Below are 27,241 nucleotides of genomic sequence, written 5' to 3' on the forward strand. Positions count from 1 at the left end.
TTTCATGAATATGTTACAAAATGTAGATATTTTGGTTAATTGTTGACTGAATATTGTAATATTTAAAATATTTTTTGAATATATTTTGAGTGATGATGATATTTTAATATCTTATATGAATGCATTAGGCCTGTGTAGGACAAGTAATATTTACAAACTGCCCCTTGACAATTATGAACTAAACTATCTGTTGCAAGAGAAAATGTACAAAAGAAATGAATGGCCCATAGACTAGGTACCAGGTAAGAGAATAGTTGTCTTATTTTCATGTGTGTATGGACTAAGGAATAAGGAATAGTTCACTCAAAATGCATAGTTGTATAGTCATCTCACCCTAAAGTCTGTGGGCCAGTATTGATTGCAAAATCTGCACCCCTACTGTGGCTAATGTTAATTTGACAAGGATCCTTACTCCTTTAAGCCAAGCAGCAGAAGTTAAGTGTGCAAATACTACTCGCCCATTTCTGGGTGAACTGAATGTGCAAGAATTGTCTAGCATGCCACTGTTTATTTCATTTCCAAGTTGTCCAAGGCTACAGCCTTCTCGCATATCCAGAAGTAAAGCGCGGAACAAAATCCATCATACCAGCCGCTGTTCCAAGCTACCACACAGTCTTCTGCTCCATGGTAATTGTTTGGTTCTCCGGACAGCCAGGAACTGAAACCAGAAATAATAGAAAGTTGAGCCCAGTGTTGAGGAGATATCACTCTGTCACTCTAAGAATGGAGAGGCTACTGAATGGAGTCATCAGAATTACCTTAAAGTCACGTTGGTACCATCCACCCACTTCCAGGTCCTGTCTGTGTCTCGGTCCAGTCTCAGCCCAATCCAGAAACTAGTCTGCCATTTGGTAGCAAACTCCTGTTTCAAGTTTTAATTGTATCTGTGGTCACGACAACACAGCTGGCTGAATGAAAAATGTGCCCCTGAAAAACGTACACACACACACACACACACACACACACACACACACACACACACACACACACACACACACATGCACACAGCCTCTGTTACCTGTTCTCCTTTGCTGTTGATAACCACCAGGTCTGCGTTTCTTTGCAGGCAGTCCTCTCTGCTGGCCGTCCAGTTCCTCTTAGTAGTAGAGATGAAGTAGAGACTCCGGTTGAAAAACCTCCAGCCGTCTGGTGTCACTCCTGATGAATTTAAAGGAAGTAAAATATGAAACATTTATGAAATATTGCTCTCAAAACTATAAAGAGTTGCTACAAGAGAATCTTCCGCCAATCTGCCCAGTAAGGATTCATCAACAACAATTTTATGAATATATCAACAACATTGTTATGAATATATCAACAACATTGTTATGAATATATCAACAATGTTATGAATATATCAAGTCAACCACCAGATCTTACCAAAGACAAGCAGCTCAGTGGTGTGATTGGCCGTGCCAGCGCTGTTGTTCGCTACGCAGCTCACCGTGTCCACACCAGGCCTCACACCTTTGACGACGAGATCCCCCCCGTCCCCCAAGACAGCAGCCTCTGATTGGTCTTCCCTGTCCCTCTTCAGGGGCCGGCCGTTGTATAGCCACTCGATGGTGGGCTTTGGCTGGCCCCTGGCATGGCAGGAGAATTGGGCTGTGTTGCCCACGGACACAATCTTGGTGGAGGGGGGGCTTATGATGTGGGGGGCCTCCTCTTGATCCTTGTGCGTCACTTAACAGAAGAAAGGAAGACGAGATGAGTCTAGAGATGCAACGTCAGAACACACAAACCCCACCCCTGGGCGGACACCGGAAGATAGCCTGGTCCCTTAATGACACCCCATTACTCCACCCAGAAGATACTCCACCCAGGAGATAGCCTTGTCCCTTAATGACACCTCATCACTCCACCCAGAAGATACTCCACCCAGGAGATAGCCTTGTCCCTTAATGACACCTTATCACTCCACCCAGAAGATACTCCACCCAGGAGATAGCCTGGTCCCTTAATGACACCTTATCACTCCACCCAGAAGATACTCCACCCAGGAGATAGCCTGGTCCCTTAATGACACCTCACCACTCCACCCAGAAGATACTCCACCCAGGAGATAGGCTGGTCCCTTAATGACACCTCATCACTCCACCCAGAAGATACTCCACCCAGGAGATAGCCTTGTCCCTTAATGACACCTCATCACTCCACCCAGAAGATACTCCACCCAGGATATAGCCTGGTCCCTTAATGACACCTCACCACTCCACCCAGAAGATACTCCACCCAGGAGATAGCCTGGTCCCTTAATGACACCTCACCACTCCACCCAGAAGATACTTCACCCAGGAGATAGCCTGGTCCCTCAAGGATACTTCATCAATCCACCCTGTGTGCACAGAGGTTTAAACTGGATGGTTTCCCCCCTGTTTCCTACACAACTGAATATCGTAGCAGTCGCTCTCCATGTCCTGATCCGGGTCCGCTCAGGTCTGTTTAGCACCCATCACAGCAGAAAGCTGGATAATGATCAGAGGTGACACGGATTCACCTCTCTGTGGTGCTCCTGTTTCCAGGATAACGATCAGAGGTGACGGTGTGATGGAAGGAGAGGAGACACCTGCTCTTGAACCTCTCTCCTTATGTTTGTTGTTGTTGTTGTTCTCCATTTGTGTGTCGAGACCTCCATACAATCAATTGGAACGTGTTGTTTGACCCTCCAGGCCTGAGCTTGAACCATCAATCTCCGGTCTCTGGTAAGTGTGGCGTCATGCCAACTGGTGGAGACACATCTCAACAGGACACAGCAGCGCGATGTCAATCGCCATCCAACCATGAGGATAGTCAGATACTCATTGTCAGAAACGGATTGCTCTGCTATGCTCAAGATGTTACATCGACACGCGAGACAAGGTAAGGATAGACAAACCAACCATCAAACCACCAAGGTGAAGCACCGGGTCAGCAGTCGCACCATGCCTGGGAAACACAATGTCGTCAAATGGCCAGCGTGTGTGCAGTGGTCAACACTGACGCGTTAGCACTACCGTTTTATACATGCTACACAGAACAGAAGGTTATGTGATGGGAGAAACTTTATATTACTGATCAAAGGTAAACACATCCAAAGCCCCTTTCCATTCATAAAGAGTATACGTACTGTGAGACCGCAGAGAGAATAGAAAGGATCAGCAGTTCTAACACATGAACACAAACAGAGTCTACAGACCCTGTTTCATCAGTTCAGCATCCAGATGATCCAGAACTACGACCTTCTTCTCGCAGATCCAGGAGTAAAGCTTGGCACACGTGTCATCATTCCACCCGCCCTCCATAGCTAAAGCACAGTCTTCTGCTCCAAAGAAGTCGTTTGGTTCACCGGACAGCCAGAAACTGAAACCAGAAAGAATATAAAGTTGAGCCCAGTGTTGAGGTGATATCACTCTGTCCCTCTCAGAGAAGAGAGGCTGCTGAATGGAGTCATCAGCATTACCTTGAAGTCAAGTTGGTACCATCCACCCACTTCCAGGTTCCCTCTGTGTCTCCGTCACTCAGTCCAATCCAGGAATCATCCCGAAATCTCATGACAAAGTCCTGTTTCAAATAGTAATTTGACTATTTTTATCTTAATTTTACTAGTAAGTTTCGATTGTCATGATAACTCAGCTGACTGAACCCCCGCCCCCAACTCACACACACACACGCACACAAACACACACACAGCCTCTGTTACCTGTTCTTCTTTGCTGTTGATAACTAGCAGGTCTGCGTCTCTGTTCAGACAGAAGTCTCTGCTGGCCTTCCAGTCCTTCTTAGTAGTAGAAATAAAGTAGAGACTCTGGTTGAAATACAGCCAGCCCAGTCGTGTCAAACCATCTGTTGAATGCAAAGGAAAACATTCATAATCATATAACTTTTAATGTTACTGTTTTTATTACATGGGACCCACAAATACCTCTACAGGATAGAGACCTGACCTTGAGTATTCTCCCCATATAGAGTCCTGACCTTGTGTATAGACCACAATAGAGACCTAACCTTATAGACAATAATAGAGACATGACCTTGAGTATTCTCCCCATATAGAGACCTGACCTTGTGTATAGACCACAATAGAGACCTGACCTTATAGACAACAATAGAGACATGACCTTGAGTATTCTCCCCATATAGAGTCCTGACCTTGTGTATAGACCACAATAGAGACCTGACCTTATAGCCAACAATAGAGACATGACCTTGAGTATTCTCCCCATATAGAGACCTGACCTTGTGTATAGACCACAATAGAGACCTGACCTTATAGACAACAATAGAGACATGACCTTGAGTATTCTCCCCATATAGAGTCCTGACCTTGTGTATAGACCACAATAGAGACCTGACCTTGAGTATTCTCCAAAATAGAGGCCTGACCTTGTGTATAGACAACAATAGAGACCTGACCTAAGTAAAGACCACAATAGAGACCTGACCACGTGTAGTAGACCACAAGAGAAACTTGAAGAGACAGAGTTACTGCTGTTGAGCCCTAATTACACTTCAGCACAGAACGTAGTAAGTGGAGATCCGTTTGCTAGTGGTGGACCATCACGTCTGCGAAGACACGCAGTCCTCCAAGGTTAAATACTACACGCCTGCCTCACTTTTTCTTCCGTAATTATTTGATTTAGTTATTAGTAATTATAACACTGTCTATTATGCTATGGTAGCCTGACAACATAAAATGGTAAGTTATAAGGAAGAGAGGATGTTCAAACATTAATCACACAAGCAGAAAGTATTTTTGAATCAGAGTTTAATAACATGATTCATTTTGTAACTTTAATAACTATTAGAAAACACTCACCAAGTGTATCCATTATGTGGTCTCTCCCCTTCGTCCAAGATGTCACTGAGTCTAGGACAGGGGAGAGGAGTACAGAAGAAAACAGCTCTAAACCAGAACGACATTGTCTCTAAACAGAACAGGCCAATCATTATCATAATAGGATCTATTAATATTATGTCTTATCATGAATAGCATTATTATTATTAATAATAATAATAATACAACTAATAATACCATGACAATTATTATCACTATTATAATAATAATAATTATTATTACTATCATTATTACTATAATTATAAATACATCATCATTATCATGGTTATTACTATTAATACTAGTGTTCTTATTGTGCTTGTATTCAGGATGAATTATTACTCACGCAGGCGCAGGGAGATGTTGAGAGTGGCTTGTAGCAAACACAGCAGTGCTATGCTCAGAGCGACACAGGCGTACAGCTTCAGACCTGTTGAGGGATAGGACACACACACACACACACACACACACACACACACACACACACACACACACACACACACACACACACACAGAAACACACACGTACACACATACACGCACACACACACACACACACACACACACACACATTGACACAAACACATACACACCGACACACACACGCACAAACACACACACACGCGCACACATTGACACAAACACACCGACACACACACACACACACACACACACACACACACACACACACACACACACTCACACTTTGCTGCACTCTGAAATAAAACTGCTTAGGATCGTTTAGTGACGCTGTCACACCAAATTTGTACCGGGTGCCAAATTTGTACCGGGTACGTAATCCATACGTAATCCATTCCAAACCTGCCTGGCAACAGATGATCGCGGACGATCGCGTCGATTGACGTAGGAAGGTTCAAGAACATTCGCGAAGCCGTTCATTGAGTTCAAGAACATTCGCGAAGTCGTTCATTGAGCGTGACAAGACAGATAGCCCTAACTTTACAAATTAAATTTATTAGCGTTCCTAACTTTATATTTGTATTGCATTTAATTGTTTAATCGAATTTAGCTAGTAACCTCTGTGTTTAATGTGTAGTAAACCGAGTGTTTAACGTTCTCATAGTCTAGCTAGCTATCTTGTGTTCATTTAATATAGATAGATAGATAGATAGATAGATAGATAGATAGATAGATAGATAGATAGATAGGTAGGTAGGTAGGTAGGTAGGTAGGTAGGTAGGTAGGTAGGTAGGTAGGTAGGTAGGTAGGTAGGTAGGTAGGTAGGTAGGTAGGTAGATTTTAGGTGTATAGGTTTTGTTGTTGTTGATTGAAAATGGTGTCATTTAATTCTATTTTGTTGTATCTGTCGTCTCAGATGTATGAAGCAGGTTGCTCTCTCACGGAGAAACGGCAGATCCGGAGGGATGCAAAGAAATTCACTCTTAAAGGTATTCTGTAATTAAATAAATAACATTTTATGCACTTTTATGCACATATTTGATGCCCTGGCGATTGCTCCCGCGCCCCCTCCCTTCTCCGTTTGTTTCGTATATTTTAATTGACTAATTAAGGACGCCACCAGAGGGCGGCCCCAACGCATTTGCCGGCCTAGGCGGTCGCCTAGTTCGCCTATGCCGAGCGCCGGCCTTGCAAGAAGGAGGGTTATTTTCATTTTGTAATAATCGTAATTATAATGTGTAATTAAACAATATATATTACTTATGGCCAATTCTAATCTTATAGACAATAATAGAGTTTTTCTCCTTTTCGGATGGGGTGAAAACATAACCCCGGCTTCACTCCTCGGCGGTTAGTACGTCCAATCGCACAGCAACTATCTGGCATATCGTTTCCACCTCAAAATACCAACTTTCGTTCGTATGGTAAAACTGGCGACGCCCTGGCAGATCCTTGATTAGGTTACTAAGTTGCTAGAGAACGTTGTTCTTTCCCGCCAGCCAGTCGTCGTGACTTCGCGTGCAAAGTGAATAGGGGTTGGAGTTAGTGGGTTTGGGTTAACCTTAACCATAGACCCCTATACTAACCCTATTAATAATGTATACATTTAGTTGATATGAACACCATAACCTTAGTTAACAGGAATACAATTAGCAAACATGACAGCATAAGTATTACCAGACCATTTGTCAACTGTTTATTAACTGTTGAATTAATGAAAATACTAAACTTGTGCTTCCTAAAGCTGCACTCTGTCATTTGTCGTAGCTACTCAATATTGACCGATCATATAAATGTATGTTTTCAGACCAAAAGACCTGTTATAGAACGTAACTCATGGACGTACAACAGGTTGTTTGGTCTGGAAACATAAATGTTTATCCTTTGCCTTGAACACATAATACTATAGATCGTTTCCTTGGCGCAGCAGGTTGGGCACTTTGGCCTCAAACGTTGGCCAAATCTAATTCTTGAGATTTATTAAATGTAAAACTTATTTTATTACTGATTGTTTATTCACTCTAAATCCTCTAAAAAGGCTCCTACCAGATCTCCCCTTCCTAGTCCACCTCCTTTCCAGAGACGTGTCCTCAGGTTCCTCAGGGGGTCCAGGGTCCAGCTCAAGGACGGGCTCCATGGTTCCTCTCTGGACGGCCTCCACTGCTTCAGCTCTCAGGCTTCAGCCCGGCTTTATTATCTGGAGGAACCACGTCACATGTTTTAATTCTGACCAATCATCTGCTTTCATTCTGAACCATCACTGTCAGTAGATATTTTTCTTCTACTCTTATCAGACGCCATTATTTAACACACACACACACATGCACACACACACACACACACACACACACACACGCACACACACAAACACACACACACACCAGAGATGGAAATTAACTTTTTTGCCCACCAGCCACTGTGGCAGGTAGATTTAAAAATCTACCAGCCACTCATCTTTTTACCAGACACTTTTTATACGCTATATATTTTTTTAATATACGCAGACATTTTAAACAATATAATAGTAACAATAGATAAGAAAAGTGTTTTTCATACACATCATTTTTTCCATCAAAAGTCTTCCCTTTTTGGAAATTGCGTGTGCATTTCGAAATACTAGAGCTAATTCTATCAAGCTGGGCTGTTTTGAGGCTAACGAGCGTCCTCATCGCTGTCGTGGTTTCAGGCGCTGATGGCTCGTCCCGTTAAACACCAGCCAGTCACGGTGTTGCCCACTGTCCGATGTTCGCCATGTCTTGTTAAAACAACGCTTCTTTTTGGGGATGACAGCCGTACTATCATCCGCCACCTGTACCTGGCCTACACTCTCCTCAGCTGTTCTCTTTCCTCCGGTGAGGAAACGCAACAGGCCTGTAATTTTCATCATAGGTAAACCTCAGCTATGAGAGACAAAATGAAAAAAAAAATCTGATTTTTTAAGAATTTATTTGCAAATTATTGTGGAAAATAAGTATTTGGTCACCTACAAACCAGCAAGATTTCTGGCTGTCACAGACCTATAACTTCTTCTTTAAGAGGCTCCTCTGTCCTCCACTTGTTACCTGTATTAATGGCACCTGTTTGAACTCCTTATCACTATAAAAGACACCTGTCCACAACCTCAAACAGTCACACTCCAAACTCCACTATGGCCAAGACCAAAGAGCTGTCGAAGGACACCAGAAACACAATTGTAGACCTGCACCAGGCTGGGAAGTCTGAATCTGCAATAGGTAAGCAGCTTGGTGTGAAGAAATCAACTGTGGGAGCAATTATTAGGAAATGGAATACATACAAGACCACTGATAATCTCCCTCGATCTGGGGCTCCACGCAAGATCTCACCCTGTGGGGTCAAAATGATCACAAGAACGGTGAACAAAAATCCCAGAACCACACGGGGGGACCTAGTGAATGACCTCCAGAGAGCTGGGACCAAAGTAACAAAGGCTACCATCACTAACACACTACGCCGCCAGGGACTCAAATCCTGCAGTGCCAGACGTGTCCCCCTGCTAAAGCCAGTGCATGTCCGGGCCCGTTTGAAGTTTGCTAGAGAGCATTTGGATGATCCAGAACAGGATTGGGAGAATGTTATATGGTCAGATGAAACCAAAATATAACTTTTTGGTAAAAACTCAACTCGTCGTGTTTGGAGGAGAAAGAATGCTGAGTTGCATCCAAAGAACACCATACCTACAGTGAAGCATGGGGGTGGAAACATCATGCTTAGGGCTGTTTTTCTGCCAAGGGACCAGGACGTCTGATCCGTATGACGGAAAGAATGAATGGGGCCATGTATCGTGAGATTTTGAGTGAAAACCTCCTTCCATCAGCAAGGGCACTGAAGATGAAACGTGGCTGGGTCTTTCAGCATGACAATGACCACAAACACACCGCCTTGGCAACGAAGGAGTGACTTCGTAAGAAGCATTTCAAGGTCCTGGAGTGGCATAGCCAGTCTCCAGATCTCAACCCCATAGAAAATCTTTGGAGGGAGTTGAAAGTCTGTGTGGCCCAAAAACATCACTGCTCTAGAGGAGATCTGCATGGAGGAATGGGCCAAAATACCAGCAGCAGTGTGTGAAAACCTTGTTAAGACTTACAGAAAACGTTTGACCTCTGTCATTGCCAACAAAGGGCATGTGAATAAGATTCAATCGATTAGAGAGGAAATTGATGCTTGCCGTGCAGCTTGTCCTACACATCTTGTGGGGCAGGATGGGGTCCTGCCTAGTAGGATGGGGAATTCTGACGCAACGTTCTTGGAGTTCAAGGCAATTCCTCTGGTGGAACTTGAAAAGGTGATAAAGGCATCGAAAACAACAACTTGTATGTTGGATCCTCTCCCTTCCAAGGTTCTTAAAGAACTTCTTCCAACTGTGGGGCCTACTATCCTCTCGCTTATGAATCTTTCGCTTTCAACAGGAATTGTTCCCTCCAATTTCAAGGCTGCGGTGATAAAACCGCTACTCAAAAAGCCTGGCCTAGACCCTGACTTAGTCAGGAACTATCGGCCTATATCGAACCTGCCCTTCCTGTCCAAGGTACCGGAAAGGATTGTAGCAAAGCAAATCGTCGATTATCTGACGAGGAACAATCTCTTCGAACCTTTCCAGTCAGGGTTCAGGAATTTCCACTCAGCTGAAACTGCTGTTACAAGAGTTGTAAATGACATCCTTCTTGCCTTGGATAAAAATACAAGCTCAATGCTTGTGCTGCTGGACCTGAGTGCTGCGTTCGACACGATCGACCATAGCATTCTTCTTCACCGTCTTGAGCACTATGTTGGTTTCGGGGGTACGGCTCTTGGTTGGCTTGAATCGTACCTCACAGATAGAACCCAATTTGTGCTCCACGAGGGTTCAGAATCAAAACACTGCAAACTACGCTTTGGCTTACCACAAGGGTCGGTCCTTGGCCCATTACTTTTTGCAATCTATATGCTTCCCTTGGGCGACGTTATCCGCAGCTTCGGAATTAGTTTCCACTGCTACGCGGATGACACCCAGCTCTTCATTCCAGTGGATTCAGGGAACTCGCCCCAGATCCAGAGGGTTGAGTCCTGTCTAGCTGCGGTGAGGGGCTGGATGTCACAAAACTTCCTCCAGCTTAACACTGGGAAGACAGAGTTGATAATTATCGGCTCGAAGCGGGACCGGAGAGAGTTTGAGGATGTCTCACTGTGGTTGGATGGACTCGCCATCCTACAGAGTGCATCAGTCAAGAATCTTGGGGTCCTGTTCGACCCTCAACTGTGCTTCAACCAACATGTTAGAAGCATAATTAGAATTGCCTTTTTCCATCTGAGAAACATTGCAAGAATCAGACCAATGTTATCTGCAGCGGATGCAGAGACACTGATTCATGCATTTGTTTCATCAAGACTGGATTATTGCAATGCACTGTTCTCGGGACTACCAAAATCGACCACAAAAAGTCTACAGCTTGTACAGAATGCTGCAGCTAGACTGCTGACCAGAACGAGAAGGTTTGATCATATCACACCTATTCTCGCCTCTCTGCACTGGCTACCAATAACTTTCAGATCGGACTTTAAGGTGCTACTGCTAACCTATAAAGCCGTGCATGGATCTTCTCCATCCTACCTGAAGGACCTGATCATTCCTTATAGTCCTTCTCGGTCCCTCCGGTCTTCGGGAGCTGGCCTTCTTTCACTGCCGAAGGTTAAAAAGAAATCGGCCGGACAGAGAGCGTTTGCCTATCGAGCCCCCTTCCTATGGAATAGGCTGCCACAAGTGATCAGGGAAGCTGACTCTGTGGAGCTATTCAAAGGAAAGCTCAAAACGCACCTCTACGATCTTGCATTTGGAACATAGGATTGTGAAAACGATTGTGAAAATGCGAAGTGAAGACCACTCTGGTTGTTTGTGTTTTGTTAATGCAGTATACATTCCCGCTATGTACTGTTCCGTTCTAATTCACTATTCTGTCTGTTCTAGCATGTTGCGGTGACTGGACTGGATGCCTGGACTCTCCTCATGGTCAACCGGCCAGCACCACATCACCATTTTTGTGCATGTATTTACCTGTATGTCAATTATGGCACCCATTGCACTCCTGACCATCCCTGGAAGAAGGATCCCCCACTATGCGTTTCTTCTCAAGATTTCTTCCTTGCTAATTTCAAGGGAGTTTTTTCTTGCCCTTGTGGGGGCTTGGGTAAAGGGGGGTGTCATAAATATTTGACTTGTTAAGCCCTTTGAGACTGTAATGGTGATTAAGGGCTATACAAATAAAATTGAATTGAATTGAATTGTAACAAAGTATTGAGATGACCTTTTGTTATTGACCAAATACTTATTTTCCACCATCATTTGCAAATAAATTCTTTAAAAATCAGGCAATGTGATTTTCTAGATTTTTTTTTTCATTTTGTCTCTCATATCTGAGGTATACCTATGATGAAAATTACAGGCCTCTCTCATCTTTTTAAGTGGGAGAACTTGCACAATTGGTGGCTGACTAAATACTTTTTTGCCCCACTGTATGTCAATAGTTAGCCTAGCATACTATACCGAATGTTGATAACGGCATATTATCTCTATGGTTACCGGTATATTATCCCGGATGTTGACAGTCGCAGTTCAGCAAAAGAGGCGTAGAAGAAGAAGGGGGCCGGATGTTGACAGTAATGGTTGTGAAACTGTGCAGCGCCGTATGACGAATGTATTAAATAAGCAAATTTGAACGGACCTGACTGGAAAGTATTACCCGACACAGTGGCGGGTGAAGTGACACAATTCACCCGCCACTATGCAAATCCACCCGCAAATGGCATGTGGCGGGTGTTAATTTCCATCCCTGACACACACACACACACACACACACACACACAAACAAATACGCACACACGCACACAATTATCACATTATTTTCCACATCATATAGAGGTATCTGCAGAGTGTCTCTGGGGGGTCTCTGACCAGGGTTCATCTGATCCTTCAGATCCTTCTTTCTGAACCTGTCGACCGAGGATCTAAGAATGTGAGCACCAGAGGAGCAGTGGGGGAACTTGGTGGCTGCTGTGGACTGCTTCCAACAGCCTGAACATGGCTGTGACATCACAGAGCCCCCCCCCCCCCCCCCCCCCCCCCCCCCCGCTGTACCGGGTGAGTCCCAACAATGACGCCCTGGGTCACATTAATAAGACTCAGCTTTGAGACCGAGACCAACTTTCTATAGGACCAGGACCGCTCATGGACACCGCTAACTTGATCATCATCATCACAACGGTTGCTCAGGGTTACAGATTTAAAAGACTACATAGAGTCAGCTAAAACACCATGAACAATGATTTTGTCCTGATTTGTCCCTTTATGAACTCATCATTTATTTTCATGTTTAAATATCCCTCGACCGACAGAGTGAGAGAGGAAGACCGACTGAGTTGACATCTGCAGCAAGCGGGGTTGTAGCGTTTCCTGTCAGCAGCAGCTTGGTCTCCGGTGCTTCTTGTGTATCGTGTGGATCTCACAGGATGTTTCCTGTCAGCCAGGAGCTCTATTTATCTTCTGGTCATGCATTTCATCATCTGAACCAGATATGTTGGGTTACAGGTTGCTTCAGGGTTAGTCATGCTATTTATAAGTAATGGAACAACTTGTCCTCTGTGTGTGTGTGCTGGTGTGTGGGTGTGTAGGTGTGTGCGTGTGTGTGTGTGTGCGTGCGTGCGTGTTTGTGTGTTACAAACACACACACACACCACTATTAACCACTTTTCCTTGACCTCGATGGAAGGGGTCATGAGTACAAGGAAAGATGAGAAGGAGAATTCGTTTTTTTTTTCCTAAGGACTTAGGAAAGACGCCGTGGTGCTCAGGCCCAAGTATCTTCCACGGGAGCACCGAATGCAAACGCTAACTCCGCCCTCAGTCAGCTGTACAACGCCATGAGCCTTCAGCAAAACACTCATCCAGAGGCAGTGCATCTCATAGCAGGCAACTTAAATCATGCCGATCTGAAAGTAGTGCCTCCCAAATTCCATCAGCACATAAACTGTGCTACCAGGGGAGGAAACACTCTGGACAAAGCCTACTCAAATATCAAGCATGGTTACAAGACTAAACAGCTACCTCACCTGGGAACATCTGATCACAAGTCCCTGCTTCTGATACCAGCATACACCACAATTAGGAAAAAAGCCCTCCCAGTAACAAGGACTGTTAAAACCTGGCCTGATGATGCCGCACAGCAGCTGCAGGACTGTTTTGGAAATACCAACTGGGACATTTTCAAAAATCAGGACTTAGAAGAGTACCCCTCCAACTGCTACATCAAGCATTGTGTTGACACTGTCACTGTGGACAGGAGCCCCCAGCAACGACATCTTCGCAGTGCAGGCACATGAGGTGAGGCGCACACTACGGGCAGTGAATCCTAGGAAAGCTGCTGGACCGGATGGTGTGACGGGGAGAGTGCTGAGAGACTGCGCTGACCAACTGGCTGATATCTTCACTGATATATTCAACCAGTCCCTGTCCCAGTGCATGATCCCACCCTGCCTGAAGTCCTCCACAATCATTCCTCTACCAAAAAAGACTACTGTCAGCAGCCTCAACGACTACCGGCCGGTGGCCCTTACACCAGTCATCATGAAGTGTTTCGAGAAACTAGTCTTGAGCCACATCACAACAAGCCTGCCAACCACTTCTGACCCCCACCAGTTCGCAGACAGAGCAAACAGGTCTACAGAGGACGCCATAGCCACCGCGCTCCACACCACGCTGCAACACGTGGAATATCAGGGGAGCTACGCCAGGCTGCCATTCATAGACTTCAGTTCTGCTTTCAATACCATCATACCAAACAGACTGCTCACCAAACTAATGGACTTGGGTCTTTCTCTCTGCACTTAGCATCAGCACCGGCCCCCCACTGGGCCCCCCACTGGGCAGCCCTGAGCACTAGGGTGCTCAGGGCTGCGTGCTGAGCACCCTACTCTACACTCTCTACACCAATGACTGCATCCCCAGCCACCCCAGCAATACCGTCATTAACTCTGCGGATGATACAACAGCGGTGGGGCTAATCTTAGGTGGGGATGAGACTGCGTATAGGGAGGAGGTCCAAAGACTGGTGTGCGGTGAACAACCTCATCCTCAACACCTCAAAGACCAAAGGGCTGATCATTGATTATAGGAGGAATAAGCCGGACATTCAGCTCATCTACACAAACGGGGAGAGCGTGGAGAGAGTCTCGGACTTCAGGTTCCACGGCATACATACATTCAGGATGTACCTGGACAATTAACACCAAGGCGCTTCTGAAAAAGGCCCAAGAGAGACTGTATTTCCTAAGGATCCTCAGGAAGAACAATCTTCAGGAAAAAATGCTGTTGACCTTTTATGGCTGCACCATTGAGACTGTCCTAAGCTACGGCATCTCGCTGTGGTTTGCCAGTTGTACTGCAGCTGAGAGGAAAACGCTCCAGAGGGTCATAAAAACAGCCCAAAAAGTTATTAGATGTCCTCTTCTCTCTCTTGAGGATGTCTACAATAGACACTGCCTCAGGAGAGCTCATAGCATCCTGAGACACTCATCCCACCGAGGCCTTAACCTGTTTGAACTGTTGGGAGGCGCTACTGGGCAATCAGATCAAAAACAGACATACCAATCTGACCTTTAAAATTGGCTGACATTTTAAAATATATATATTTGTTTTTGAATTCTTTAACATTCTATTTTTTTTTTTTAAATAACCCTTTTCTCATTTTGTTTTTGTTTTAAAAAAAAACTTTTTTTTCTTTTAAAAGCACTTATTTTGAGAGCCTCTACCCCAATTTCGTTGCACTTTGTGCAATGACAATAAAGAGATTCTGGTTCTGATTCTGATTCTGATTTTGATGTTGCTGTTCAGTCTGTGCCTCAGATTGATGTGGAAGTGGAAGAACCAGAGACATTGGAGGACCCGACGCAGTCGTTTGAGATTCATAATATCATCCGCAGGCACACACAGCTTTTGGCCGTGATAACATATTATATAGATATCTATATATTATATTATATTATATTATTTAGATATAGAGCTCCAGGACTCCCGCCGGCCAAAACACAGCCAAAAGCTGTTTGCGCCTCCAGATGATATTATGAATCCGATCCATTGCGATACATTCGCTGTAAACACTAGCGCATGGTACTGTGGCCGCAAGCTGCTCAGGGCCACACCCCCACCCCCCACCTTGACCCGCCTCTAAAAAAACGGCACGTTTGTGGAAAGCTCATTGTGGGACTGGCTCATAGTGGCTGTAATTCTGCACCAAGGCTGAATTTCGTGAAAGTCTTCAAATACTTTATTAAGGGCCCACTAACACCTATATATAAGCATCCATAAAGTAGCATGCCCTGGGATCTTTAATGAGAGAATGGGTTGTTTGTCAATATCAAAATACCCATTTGCCGTTTTTCTAAGCGAAAATTGAACCAATAAAGTTGAAGGAAGACATAACGATTTTATTTCAGAAATTGTCACATGGCTGTCGTAGAACTCCAGGAAGATATATACGAAACAAAATTCTTCTAATTGAATCTAGGTATTAAGGTCTGCTAAAGTCCATCCGTCCTGTCCATTTGGACGCTGTAGCTCTACAGGGAGTGACGCAATTAGGAGGGGACCTAGGGTCAAGAACACTTGGGGGGAGCTTAAGACCTGGGTTCTATTTTATAGGAATGAGGGCCTCCATTATCAGAGGCCCTGTTTCATATGAAAGAAAGAGGGCCTCTAGCCCTACACTGAGTGACTCACATATATCCGGGCCAGCACTGAAACAGGATGAGGGCGTTTTCACTACCTGCTCTGGATGAGGGGAAACACTGGTTAGTTACTTTCAATTTATACCACTTCCTTTAACTCTGGCTGTTCTACTGGTGGGTGGTTTCCCTGTAATACCAGGGGAGAGGGCTGTCACTACCTGTCCTCTCACATGCTGGCTGGAAACACCTTTCCAACCAGGCGGTTGGAAAGGCTTCACCTGGTTATCTAGTCCTGTGGTGATCGTGGGCGGACATACTGCGCACGTCAGTTCATACAGACACTTACCTATTCCCCAGAAACAAAGGTCAAAGTTCTTTCGTGGTGACTGAGTAATATAAATAGAAATAGAAAGTGGTGCTGGGGTTCCCAAACACCTTCATGCCGAGACCAAGCCCCCACACATTCATGTGTGCTGTAAAATCCCCAACACGTTCCAATTGCCGTGCCAAAACCTACCAAGGCTTTTTATTTTATATATATTTTTTAAATTTTTGAATAAGTTTGCTCTGGTGTTTACCTTGTTTGGCGAAGCAGCTCATAATGTTAGAGGATCTGGACGAGCCCTGAAGCGCCGGCCCGCCTCGACCTATAGATTAGTACTGGGTTTGATGTTCATGAGGACATCAAACCCAGAATAATCCCTTTCACCCTAGTGGGGCTTTTGGCAGTCTCCCCAAAACCACAGGGTTAGTTAAGAATGATATGAAACCTTTGACAGGCCGCAGGTTTGAGACCCATGATCAAGACAGCTATGAATATTTGGGCTTCTTCTTATGGAGGACAATGCACACAATGCAATGCAATGTGTCGAATCACTAATAACTAAACTTGTCCTGGTTCATTAACCGATTTGACTTTCCCCTTTCCCCAAACCATTCCAGTGAAATGACGAGAGATCAGTGTAGACAGGGCGATTACTACAGATGTAATTTATAAATGCATTCATAGTATATTCAATAAAACAACATGTGCTGGGTTCACTTCCTGGTTCAGGGGTCACCTGTACGGTGTCTCCAGAGGGATCTGAACCTGTTGGTGTGTTCTGAACACCTACTGTTGTTTGTGAATGAAACCACTCGACATGATGACTACTACTGCCTTGCCCCTAGGCTACGACCGTCTCCTTTACAATATGGTGACATCAAACAGATGCTCCTCTGCAGCGTGAGGAGGTCCTGCTGGTCCTCCTGGACCTCCTCCCCTGGGGTCCTTCTGCTCCTCTTCTCCAGCCTGGGCTGGCTCCTTCTCGCCCACCTCCTCCTGCTTACTCCCCCCAACGTGTCCTCCACCTTCTCGCTCCTCCTTATCGTCTCCAGGTAGGTGGAGCTCCAAATACTCCTCCTTGTTGCTGACTCTGCCCCTCATCCGCTCCCTCACCCTAAATAGGAGTGTGGGGGCGGAGCTGCACCTGTCTGATGGGTGGCTAGTGTAGAGCTCGTGGAAGATGCAGAGCAACAGCGCTAGCACGATGATACCGACCAGGATCGGCAGTAGTACAGCCTTCGACCGCGTTAACCCGGACTTCCCGCTGTTTGTGGAGGAGTTGTTGGTGGTTGAGGATGAGGAGGAGGGGACAGTGCGGGTGGAGGAGGTGGTGGAGGAGAGGGTGTTAGTGGAAGGCATGCTGGTGGAGTTTGGGGTTAGGGAGGAGTTGGGTGGAGGGGAGCTGGTTGTTGGGGAGGAGTTGGGTGGAGGGGAGCTGGTTGTTGGGGAGGAGTTGGGTGGAGGGGAGCTGGTTGTTGGGGAGGAGTTGGGTGGAGGGGAGCTGGTTGTTGGGGAGGAGTTGGGTGGAGGGGAGCTGGTTGTTAGGGAGGAGTTGGGTGGAGGGGAGCTGGTTGTTGGGGAGGAGTTGGGTGGAGGGGAGCTGGTTGTTGGGGAGGAGTTGGGTGGAGGGGAGCTGGTTGTTGGGGAGGAGTTGGGTGGAGGGGAGCTGGTTGTTGGGGAGGAGTTGGGTGGAGGGGAGCTGGTTGTTGGGGAGAAGTTGGGTGGAGGGGAGCTGGTTGTTGGGGAGTTCTTAGGTAGAGGGGAGCTGGTTGTTGGGGAGGATGGAGCAGGAGCCACCAGAGGAACCAGGCTGAAGGCTACGAGGAGGTGGAGCAGAGCCATCTTCATCACCACTGTGGAAAGAGAACAGCAGTGGATGCATGAGAACAACGGTCATATAAGAGCTGTCTACCAGAGCTGGCCTTAGAGTACTGTGTACAGCGCGTTCTCAATGCCTGCATTGGTACTTCTACGCCACGTGAAGGGGGCAGTATAGTCATAGAATCATGAAATGGAATCCTGAGACCGAGTCTGGTCCATTGAAAATAGGTAAAAGAAAAATAATTACATCCCTGTGAAAAAGATGGTGGCTAGAAACCTAAACATGACACCATCTCCCAGCTCAGCTAATCAGTGATTAGTTGCAAGCCTCTTACGGGCAACACAAGAATCAAATGAACTCAAATCAACGGGCTGATCACACAGAACAGCAACGCTCCCTGACGTGTGCTCACTAGCGCCAGCTAGAGGTGGCGTACTAACACAGCACAGCTGACTCTATCGTCAAGGTACGCACATTATAAAGGCACCTATTCCGTAAAGGAAATTGAAACTGAGCCAGAGTTGTGTTTAGAAGAAGCCAATTTAAACTTTGAGTGGGGGACGGTGACGTTTAAAGAAACATTTTGATGGTGCTGGATCATTTTCTCTCTTATGTAACCACAGAGAGAAAGAAAGATAGATAGATAGATAGATAGATAGATAGATAGATAGATAGATAGATAGATAGATAGATAGATAGATAGATAGATAGATAGATAGATAGATAGATAGATAGATAGATAGATAGATAGAGAGAGAGAGAGAGAAAGAGAGAATACCTGACCACCATGACTTAAAACCAAACTAAGAAAATCTTTGACCAGGTACAGACTTAACAAACACAGCCTGCCTGAAAGACATCTCTGTTGAGAGAAATAAAACAATACAACAACCTCAAACTTCCCATAAACAGCCTCATCCCACTGGACTTCAACTTTACTTTTTCTGTCTGTTCACAATGATTGCACTATTGTCCACATCCTCCACATTGTAAATACTGTGTATGTCCAGTTTATCTTTAATTTATCTGTTTATAGGAGATTCTGGACTTGTTAAAGTATTCCACATTTTACTTTCTATATATTTAGTATTTAATATTCTAATATTTCATATATATATATATATATATATATATATATATATATATATATATATATATATATATTGTTTTAAACGTTTTATAGTTGAACTTTTACCTTCTGCTTGTTCACCTGCTTTTGCCATGTTAAAGTTTGTTTCTCATGCCCATTAAACTTTTTTGAATCGAATTGAATTAGAGACCGAGACAGAGGCAGACAGAGAGAGCAGATTTGCATGCAAGAGGAAATAGAAGGGAAAATATCGACATTACGAAGAAGCATTATAGTTATAGTTATATATAATTATAGTTTGAACCTGATTGTCTTTGTGAGAGAGATACATTTATGAGAGGTGAATATATGGACCAGTAAATAACGATAAGTATGTTAGACCCACTTGCCTGTTCAGGTGCTGGAGATGTGGAAACCGTGTTCTTCGAGAGGACAAGAAAAAGAGGGAGGTCGGGCTGTGGTTTCAGAGCGAGAGAGAGAGAGAAAGACAGAGAGACAGAGAAGCAAACTGCCCCAATCCTGATTCTGATGTTGCGTGACAGAGAAAAAAAAAAAAAAAAAATTCTGTGGTACTATAGTGGAATAGTATTGTAGTATTTATCTATACCTAATACGAAATAAAGGAAAATATGTGATGGTACTTATTTGTTTTTAACAAGGTACAATTGTGCTGTCCTCTAGTGGTCAAAAGTGGGTATTGATCCGTTGCAAGGCGATACTGAAAACGTTACTTTCCCCATTCCTTCAAAAACAAGAGGTGCAGTGAAGTGTTACATAATACATTTCCCTCCAAAGACTTTCGAAGTTTGCAGTTAAAGGTGACGATTGTCATTATTTCAAAGAAACGTTTTATTTATTTGGGAAGTTTTGGGAAGAGTTAGACAATGACAAAAGGTTTTATTTGGCAGACTTCATGTAGATTTACAGAAAAAAAATATATATATCAGGTCCAGGGAAACGTTTAATGGACGTCATGTACACAACACATACTCTAACGTCTTGAGGGTTTTGGCCTTTCAAGTTATACTCAAATACTACAATAATCTTGGTTTGAAGGTAAATTATCCTTTCCCCTTCCCCCTGTCTGGGAAACATTAAGGGACTCTCTTGTTCAATGGGGACGAGATTAAAAGCAGAAATATTACCATCAAAACAGTTAAAAAAGATTTATAAGAAAAATACACATCACACATCAGCAATATACACACACATTGTACAGTACTTACCACCCACGCTAAGGTCTGTATTCATTACATTAGCTTGTAATTATGTGAGGGGTAGGCTTTTGGACCAAGGCTTTCTTCCTTCAAGGATAGGCCGACTGTGCCACCTGGAGGAAAGGAAACTAACCCTCCAGCAGTCGCGGGATCTCCCTTGTGTGGCATGTTTGGTTTGAACTTGGCTTTGCAGAAGAGGAAAGACGGCATTTTTTCGATATAAGATCGGTAAACACATTGCAACTACCCTACCCTTCTTGCAAACTCCCTCATACCAAAGAATGGATACAACTGAATACATTCAATTTGATTTCAAGGTTAAGATTAGAGATACTAGCGCTGGGTTCAGTGTGCAGAACCCGTTCTGTACCTTTCTCTATAGCCAGGCTATGAGTCTGTACCTTTCTCTATAGCTATGAGTCTGTACCTTTCTCTATAGCTATGAGTCTGTACCTTTCTCTATAGCTATGAATCTGTACCTTTCTCTATAGTTATGATTCTGTACCTTTCTCTATAGCTATGAGTCTGTACCTTTCTCTATAGCTATGATTCTGTACCTTTCTCTATAGCTATGAGTCTGTACCTTTCTCTATAGCTATGAGTCTGTACCTTTCTCTATAGCTATGATTCTGTACCTTTCTCTATAGCTATGAGTCTGTACCTTTCTCTATAGCTATGAGTCTGTACCTTTCTCTGTAGCTATGAGTCTGTACCTTTCTCTATAGCTATGAGTCTGTACCTTTCTCTATAGCTATGATTCTGTACCTTTCTCTATAGCTATGAGTCTGTACCTTTCTCTATAGCTATGATTCTGTACCTTTCTCTATAGTTATGAGTCTGTACCTTTCTCTATAGCTATAGCTATAGAGAAAGGTACAGACTCATATATGAGTCTGTACCTTTCTCTATAGCTATGAGTCTGTACCTTTCTCTATAGCTATGATTCTGTACCTTTCTCTATAGCTATGAGTCTGTACCTTTCTCTATAGCTATGAGTCTGTACCTTTCTCTATAGCTATGAGTCTGTACCTTTCTGTATAGCTATGAGTCTGTACCTTTCTCTATAGCTATGAGTCTTTACCTTTCTCTATAGCTATGACTCTGTACCTTTCTCTATAGCTATGAGTCTGTACCTTTCCCTACAGCCAGGCCATGAGTCTGTGCCTTACCCTACGAGCCATTTTTGGAAGAACATTTGTTCAACTACCTTATTAATGAACAGTTGCTCAGGGTTACAGATTTAAAGACTACATAGACTCAGCTAAAACACCATGAACATGATTTGGTCCTGATTTGTCCCTTTATGAATTGTCATTTATTTTCATGTTTAAATATCTCTCAGCCAACAGAGTTAGAGGAAGAAAGACTAAGTGTGAAACAAACATTTCCTTTCTCCAAGGACTTTGGAAGTTTTCAGTTGAGGCTAACGATTGTCATTATTATTTAAAAGAAACGTTTTTTTAATTTGCAAAGTTTGGGGAAGAGTTAGACAATAACAAAATGTTTAACTTTGCCGACTTCATGTTGCAAAATATGAAGTGAGAAGAATTTTAGGCATTAGGAAGGCGGAACAATAAGTAAATAATTGTAATAAATAGTAATAAATAATAATTTCATTACATTGTTAGCAGGTTTTATCGCTCCCCGCTGGTCTGGTATTGTATTTTCTTTCGAAAGGCAATTGCCAGATCAAAGTTCTGTGACGACCCCCTGCAACCCCTTTTGGTCAAAGCTGCCAATACAGGGGCAGGGCTAGGCCTCAGTAGTGATGGGCAAATTAAGCTTTGGCGAAGCAATGAACCACTTAGGCACATTGTTTCGAAAATGGGTTCATTACTTGAAGCTTCAGTAACAGTGATCTCTCCTAGTGAAGTGCCAAGGCTTCAACTAAATTGGCCCGGCTATAGTGGTCTTCAGGGGCGTAGGAATGAGTTTAACATTGGGGGGGACACATATCGGAAACCTGACAGATCCGGTATAATTTTTAGGTGGGACAAATGCGCCTGTCTCCGATATTGGAGGGAACACGTCCCCCCCGGTTCCTACGCCCTTGGTGGTCTTTAAGACAGCGACATAAATCTAGTGCGCACGGACCCCCCCCCCCCCCCCACACACACATACACACACACACACGCACACACATGCACACACACGCACACTCATGCACACGTAAGATTTTGATATCATTATTTTTAGAAATAAAGATTAATGAATTTTGTGTTATTGAGGGAAATTAGGATGTGCTGGAAAACATGGCACAAGTTGGGTGTGCTTGTGTAGGGGGTATCAAAGATTTTGATTTAGGGGGAAAAAAAAATTCAACATTTTTTGGACTGAGCCTGTTTCTATTTTTTGCTCACAACTTCTCCACATTTGGAGAAAACTCGGTCAGAAGGAACAGATGAGGTCGGCGTACATAAAAATTGTTGCGGCAGTATGAAGAGATGAGGGTAAACATTTCTGTGCTTGATCCAGTACACCAGTGGCTCTGTCACACCAAATTTGTACCGGGTGCTGTCACACCAAATTTGTACCGGGTGCCAAATTTGTACCGGGTACGTAATCCATACGTAATCCATTCCAAACCTGCCTGGCAACAGATGATCGCGGACGATCGCGTCGATTGACGTAGGGAGGTTCAAGAACATTCGCGGTTAAACACTCGGTTTACTACACATTAAACACAGAGGTTACTAGCTAAATTCGATTAAACAATTAAATGCAATACAAATATAAATTTAGGAACGCTAATAAATGTAATTTGTCACACCAAATTTGTACCGGATGCCAAATTTGTACCTGCCTGGCAACAGATGATCGCGGACGATCGCGTCGATTGACGTAGGAAGGTTCAAGAACATTCGCGAAGTCGTTCATTGAGTTCAAGAACATTCGCGAAGTCGTTCATTGAGCGCAAGACAGATAGCCCTAACTTTACAAATTACATTTATTAGCGTTCCTAACTTTCGAATTTAGCTAGTAACCTCTGTGTTTAATGTGTAGTAAACCGAGTGTTTAACCGCGAATGTTCTTGAACCTTCCTACGTCAATCGACTCGATCGTCCGCGATCATCTGTTGCCAGGCAGGTTTGGAATGGATTACGTATGGATTACGTACCCGGTACAAATTTGGCACACGGTACAAATTTGGTGTGACAGCTCCTCGGCTCTTTCCAGCGGTGGATCGGTCTTGTACCGCTGATGATCAGCATTAGGTCGTTCTGACATGTGGGAACACTTTATTCTGATCAGCGGCAACGGGGGTTGCAATATTTATTCATAATCAAAGTATAACACTTTGAATAGGAATAATAAGTCAAATTTAGATCAAACTAATAGTGCATATATTTCAGATTACTTTAGACCGTTTCCGTTCAGGATTTTTTATTTATTTTTTTTAGACTCAGCGGGGTGACCGACCTCTGACGGCCCCCATGTGGCTATGCCTCCGGAGATAGGCTACTACGAACCAAACGCAATGCTGCGCATTTAAGTTTTTATGCTTTGAAGGCGCTACAATTCAGACTCCAAACGAGGTGGTCTGTTGCAGTGGCAGTGTGCGGCGCTGCGAACCACTCAGGTGATTCATTGAGAGAAAGAAGCGTTTGCTGTTTCTGACGTCATATGTCACGTGATTTTTCAGTACCAAAGCAACCTTCGATCAGTGGTTTTATGGTTAGTGAAGCTAATGGTATGAAGCACGTATCCAAGCTTCAGTGCCGGACTGCCATCACTATAGGCCTCAGTATCCTAATGACCTAATTGGCCACACCTGAGTACTGGGGGTGGGGTTATATGAGAAGGTTTTCACTCCTTCAGTTGGGCGCTCTTTTCGCTCTATTGATTGACTCTCTTTCACATGGGCACTTTGCTGTACTCTCTTTGATTCTATATTGTCTCACATCTAAGGTACAGACACATTCACCGCATCAAGCCACCCACAAACCATATCCTTGCATTTAAACCAATTATCCATAGACATTTACTTCACTTTATCTTGTACCATTTCAATAAATACACTCTACACTTTGAATTCTGTTTGACTCCCTTTATATGACGGTGCACGAGTCCACCGTTGCAGTTCACAAAATACAATTATATGAAAACAATATACTATAAATCTAATTTTAAATAATCGAATATTATATTTACTAGATATATATATGATTAATAATAAAGTGCAGATAAAGTAGTTCATACATGAATTATGAAGGTTCAAAAACAAATATTTATATATCATATCACTAATATATAAATATGAATGAGTGACTTCTCAATGATTCCTACAGGGTATGAGCAAGTTTGACAGCCCAGTTATGTAATGTGGCGATCATACCAGAAGCGGAGGCAGGTATCCGGTGTAACAGCCGGTTGGCTTTATTCCACGAACTTCGCAAACTTTACAACAGTTAACAAGGCACACATGTATCGCTCTACACCCACGTTTCACACACTCCTACTCGGAGCTCGCACACGAAGACACCCACACCCACTGCGCAACCTCCCCCAATCACAAGCCCCCATGTTGCTGGACCTAGTAACCCTGCTTGTGATTGGACTACAGCGCTGACACTCACTAGTACACATACCAGGGTCGCTACAGTAAAGCATACCCCCAGGGTAGCTGCAGGCGCACAGCACACCTTGTTAGAGGGAAACATTCACAACACGGTATGTATCAAGGTCCATGTTACATGCCACCGGGCTGACTCCTCTTGGGCCCCTACAAACAACAAGGTCGCAACGTGGTGGGGTTGAAAGGTTTACTGTAAAGGTGTGTTGATAATGATACATGGCCATGGTTACTGCGGGTTGGATTACCGGCTAGCTAGTTTAGACGGTTGCTGGGCTGCCTCCCTGACCGAGGGGAAGGGTTAGTGCTGGGCGCTGCCTGCTGGCTGTCCGTGGCCCCTCCGGGTGTGCGCCTCTGGACAGCCCTTCTGGGTCCCAAGCGGTCTGGAGAGGTGCCAGGGTAGCAGTGTCTGTTACTACCCACCACATTACGCCTATTGCCGACTTATTGGACGTCTCTGGACAAAAGGCCGCAGTGTTTTGTTGTTGAAAGCCGGTTTATTGTAAAGTTTGTAGGTAATAATGATACATGGCCGAGTGCTCCATGTCGCCATGTAGGAGAACACTCTTGAGTGTGTGTGCAGATGGCTGGTTTAACCTGTGCACACTCTGCGTTTAAATGACACTCAAGAAAATTGAATTATTGGGTTGAGTCCAACTATGATTGGATTACTAAAATGCATGTATACACCTTAGTCTGAATAAAAACGAATCCAATCGGCTTACTCATAGTCTAATTAAGAACCCTAGATTATTCGATTTTTAGTCTAATTAAACGTGCATGATGTTTACGGTCAATCGAACTGGAATTGGATTTTTGCTTTCTGCGTGCTCTTCTTTTTCGCATGCTCTTCTAAAACCCAAGCGGAATCTCGATGGAAAAAGTGTGTCATTCAAAACGTGAGCAGCTTTTACTTCTTCACCATACAGAGTTTGTTATGCACGATCATTCAAAAACCCCATGTTATTTCCCATAGACTTGACCGATGGAACCAGGAGCCTCGGAGGCAGAACTTAATCTTCAGAGGTCGATGGCACTGTGTGTGTGTGAGTGATGTCAGCGAGTGAGTGGACGACCATGGAGAGCAAGCAGTAGCATGTGTCAATTAAGTGAACTAATGAACGAGTCCGGTCGTGTCTGTGCAAACGTGTACTGTAAAGGTAGTGAAACTTAGAATAAAGTAGGCTACCCAGCCTGTCAAGAATCGGTGGCCGCTTCATTCTGACCATATTCCGACCTGTAAGCACACTCTCTGCCGGTCAAAGTGAACGGTGTTTCCCCCGAGAGAACATCGGCCCTGGAGGGAACGTCTCCCCTGTGCTCCTTGACTATGGTCTGGGAGGCGACAACAGGAAAGGTGTAACACTTCGATTTCACCCAACGCTGAATTGAAAGTTTTTCTAAACGTTGATCATCAGTGAGTTTGTAAAGTAGTATCTTTGGGCACATCTGTCAAAATAAATACTTTTTTCTTCGTGTTTACGATCTTTATTCATTCATGGCAACGCGGCTGAACTGACGGAGATATTCTCTGATATTATGAATCTTAAAGACTGCGTCTGGTTCTCCCACTCTCTGGTACTTCGACAACAAGTAAAGACTCGTAGAGGGGGTTATCTCAGCCATTGTGGAGAAGGAATTGGGGGAACGGAACTTTGGCTTATGGTTCTAAACTATTGTTTTCTACCATTAAATAACAGGTTGATCTCTCCTCCATCCTCTTTACTTTTATAAAATACAGCCCAATTGTACAGCATCCAATAGTATAGGGGAACGGTTGATGGCTGGTTAAATCAGCCTCACCTGGCCTGAGTCGGCCGGACTAGACTCGGGCTAGGGGAGGCTGCACACCTGTGCATCCAGTAATTAAGGCACGCAGGTTAAACCAGCCATCACCACACACACACACACACACACACACGCACACACACACGCACAAACACACACACACCCACACACACACACACACACACACACAGAGCTCCGACATGTCAGTATTCATCTCCGGCTCTGCATGCAACAAACCTGCCAACACTGCAATAAAGAAATCAGTAACCTAGTTTGTGTAAGGCGGCAGCTAGTGCTGCAACAGGTATTTGTCATCCTCACATAGTTCCACAAATGCTTTTAGCAAGGCTGACCAAGACATTTTATGTTCTCTATGAAATTCACACGACACACCGTGGCGTTTTACTTTAAGTGTCTTAGATGCTTGACCCTCTCTCAGACACGGCCACAAGCACTGCTTGCAAGCCCTCTCGTCCTCGA

At 44.2% G+C, this 27,241-nt stretch overlaps 2 protein-coding genes across 2 annotated transcripts; both read right to left on the reverse strand.

Moving 5' to 3' along the window:
* Positions 1 to 507: 507 nt before the first annotated feature.
* On the reverse strand, positions 508 to 7,486 carry LOC307071385 (uncharacterized protein; the record flags this gene model as incomplete). The annotated part of the gene is made up of 10 exons (XM_079730367.1): positions 7,280 to 7,486; positions 5,160 to 5,243; positions 4,796 to 4,846; positions 3,680 to 3,822; positions 3,440 to 3,540; positions 3,176 to 3,339; positions 1,381 to 1,683; positions 1,019 to 1,158; positions 759 to 862; positions 508 to 658 (listed from the first exon to the last, which is right to left on the reverse strand). Exons 1-10 carry the CDS (start codon positions 7,368 to 7,370, stop codon positions 508 to 510), a joined length of 1,332 nt encoding a protein of 443 aa, XP_079586493.1. The 5' UTR covers positions 7,371 to 7,486.
* Positions 7,487 to 15,788: 8,302 nt separating this feature from the next.
* LOC307091998 (uncharacterized protein) lies at positions 15,789 to 19,611 on the reverse strand. The gene is made up of 2 exons (XM_079758855.1): positions 19,569 to 19,611; positions 15,789 to 18,124 (listed from the first exon to the last, which is right to left on the reverse strand). Coding segments are annotated over exons 1-2 (993 nt in total). The 5' UTR covers positions 19,570 to 19,611; the 3' UTR covers positions 15,789 to 17,132.
* Positions 19,612 to 27,241: the final 7,630 nt, after the last annotated feature.

This window comes from Pollachius pollachius (genome assembly GCF_949987615.1).
Source record: "Pollachius pollachius genome assembly, chromosome: 2".
Taxonomy (NCBI): domain Eukaryota; kingdom Metazoa; phylum Chordata; class Actinopteri; order Gadiformes; family Gadidae; genus Pollachius; species Pollachius pollachius.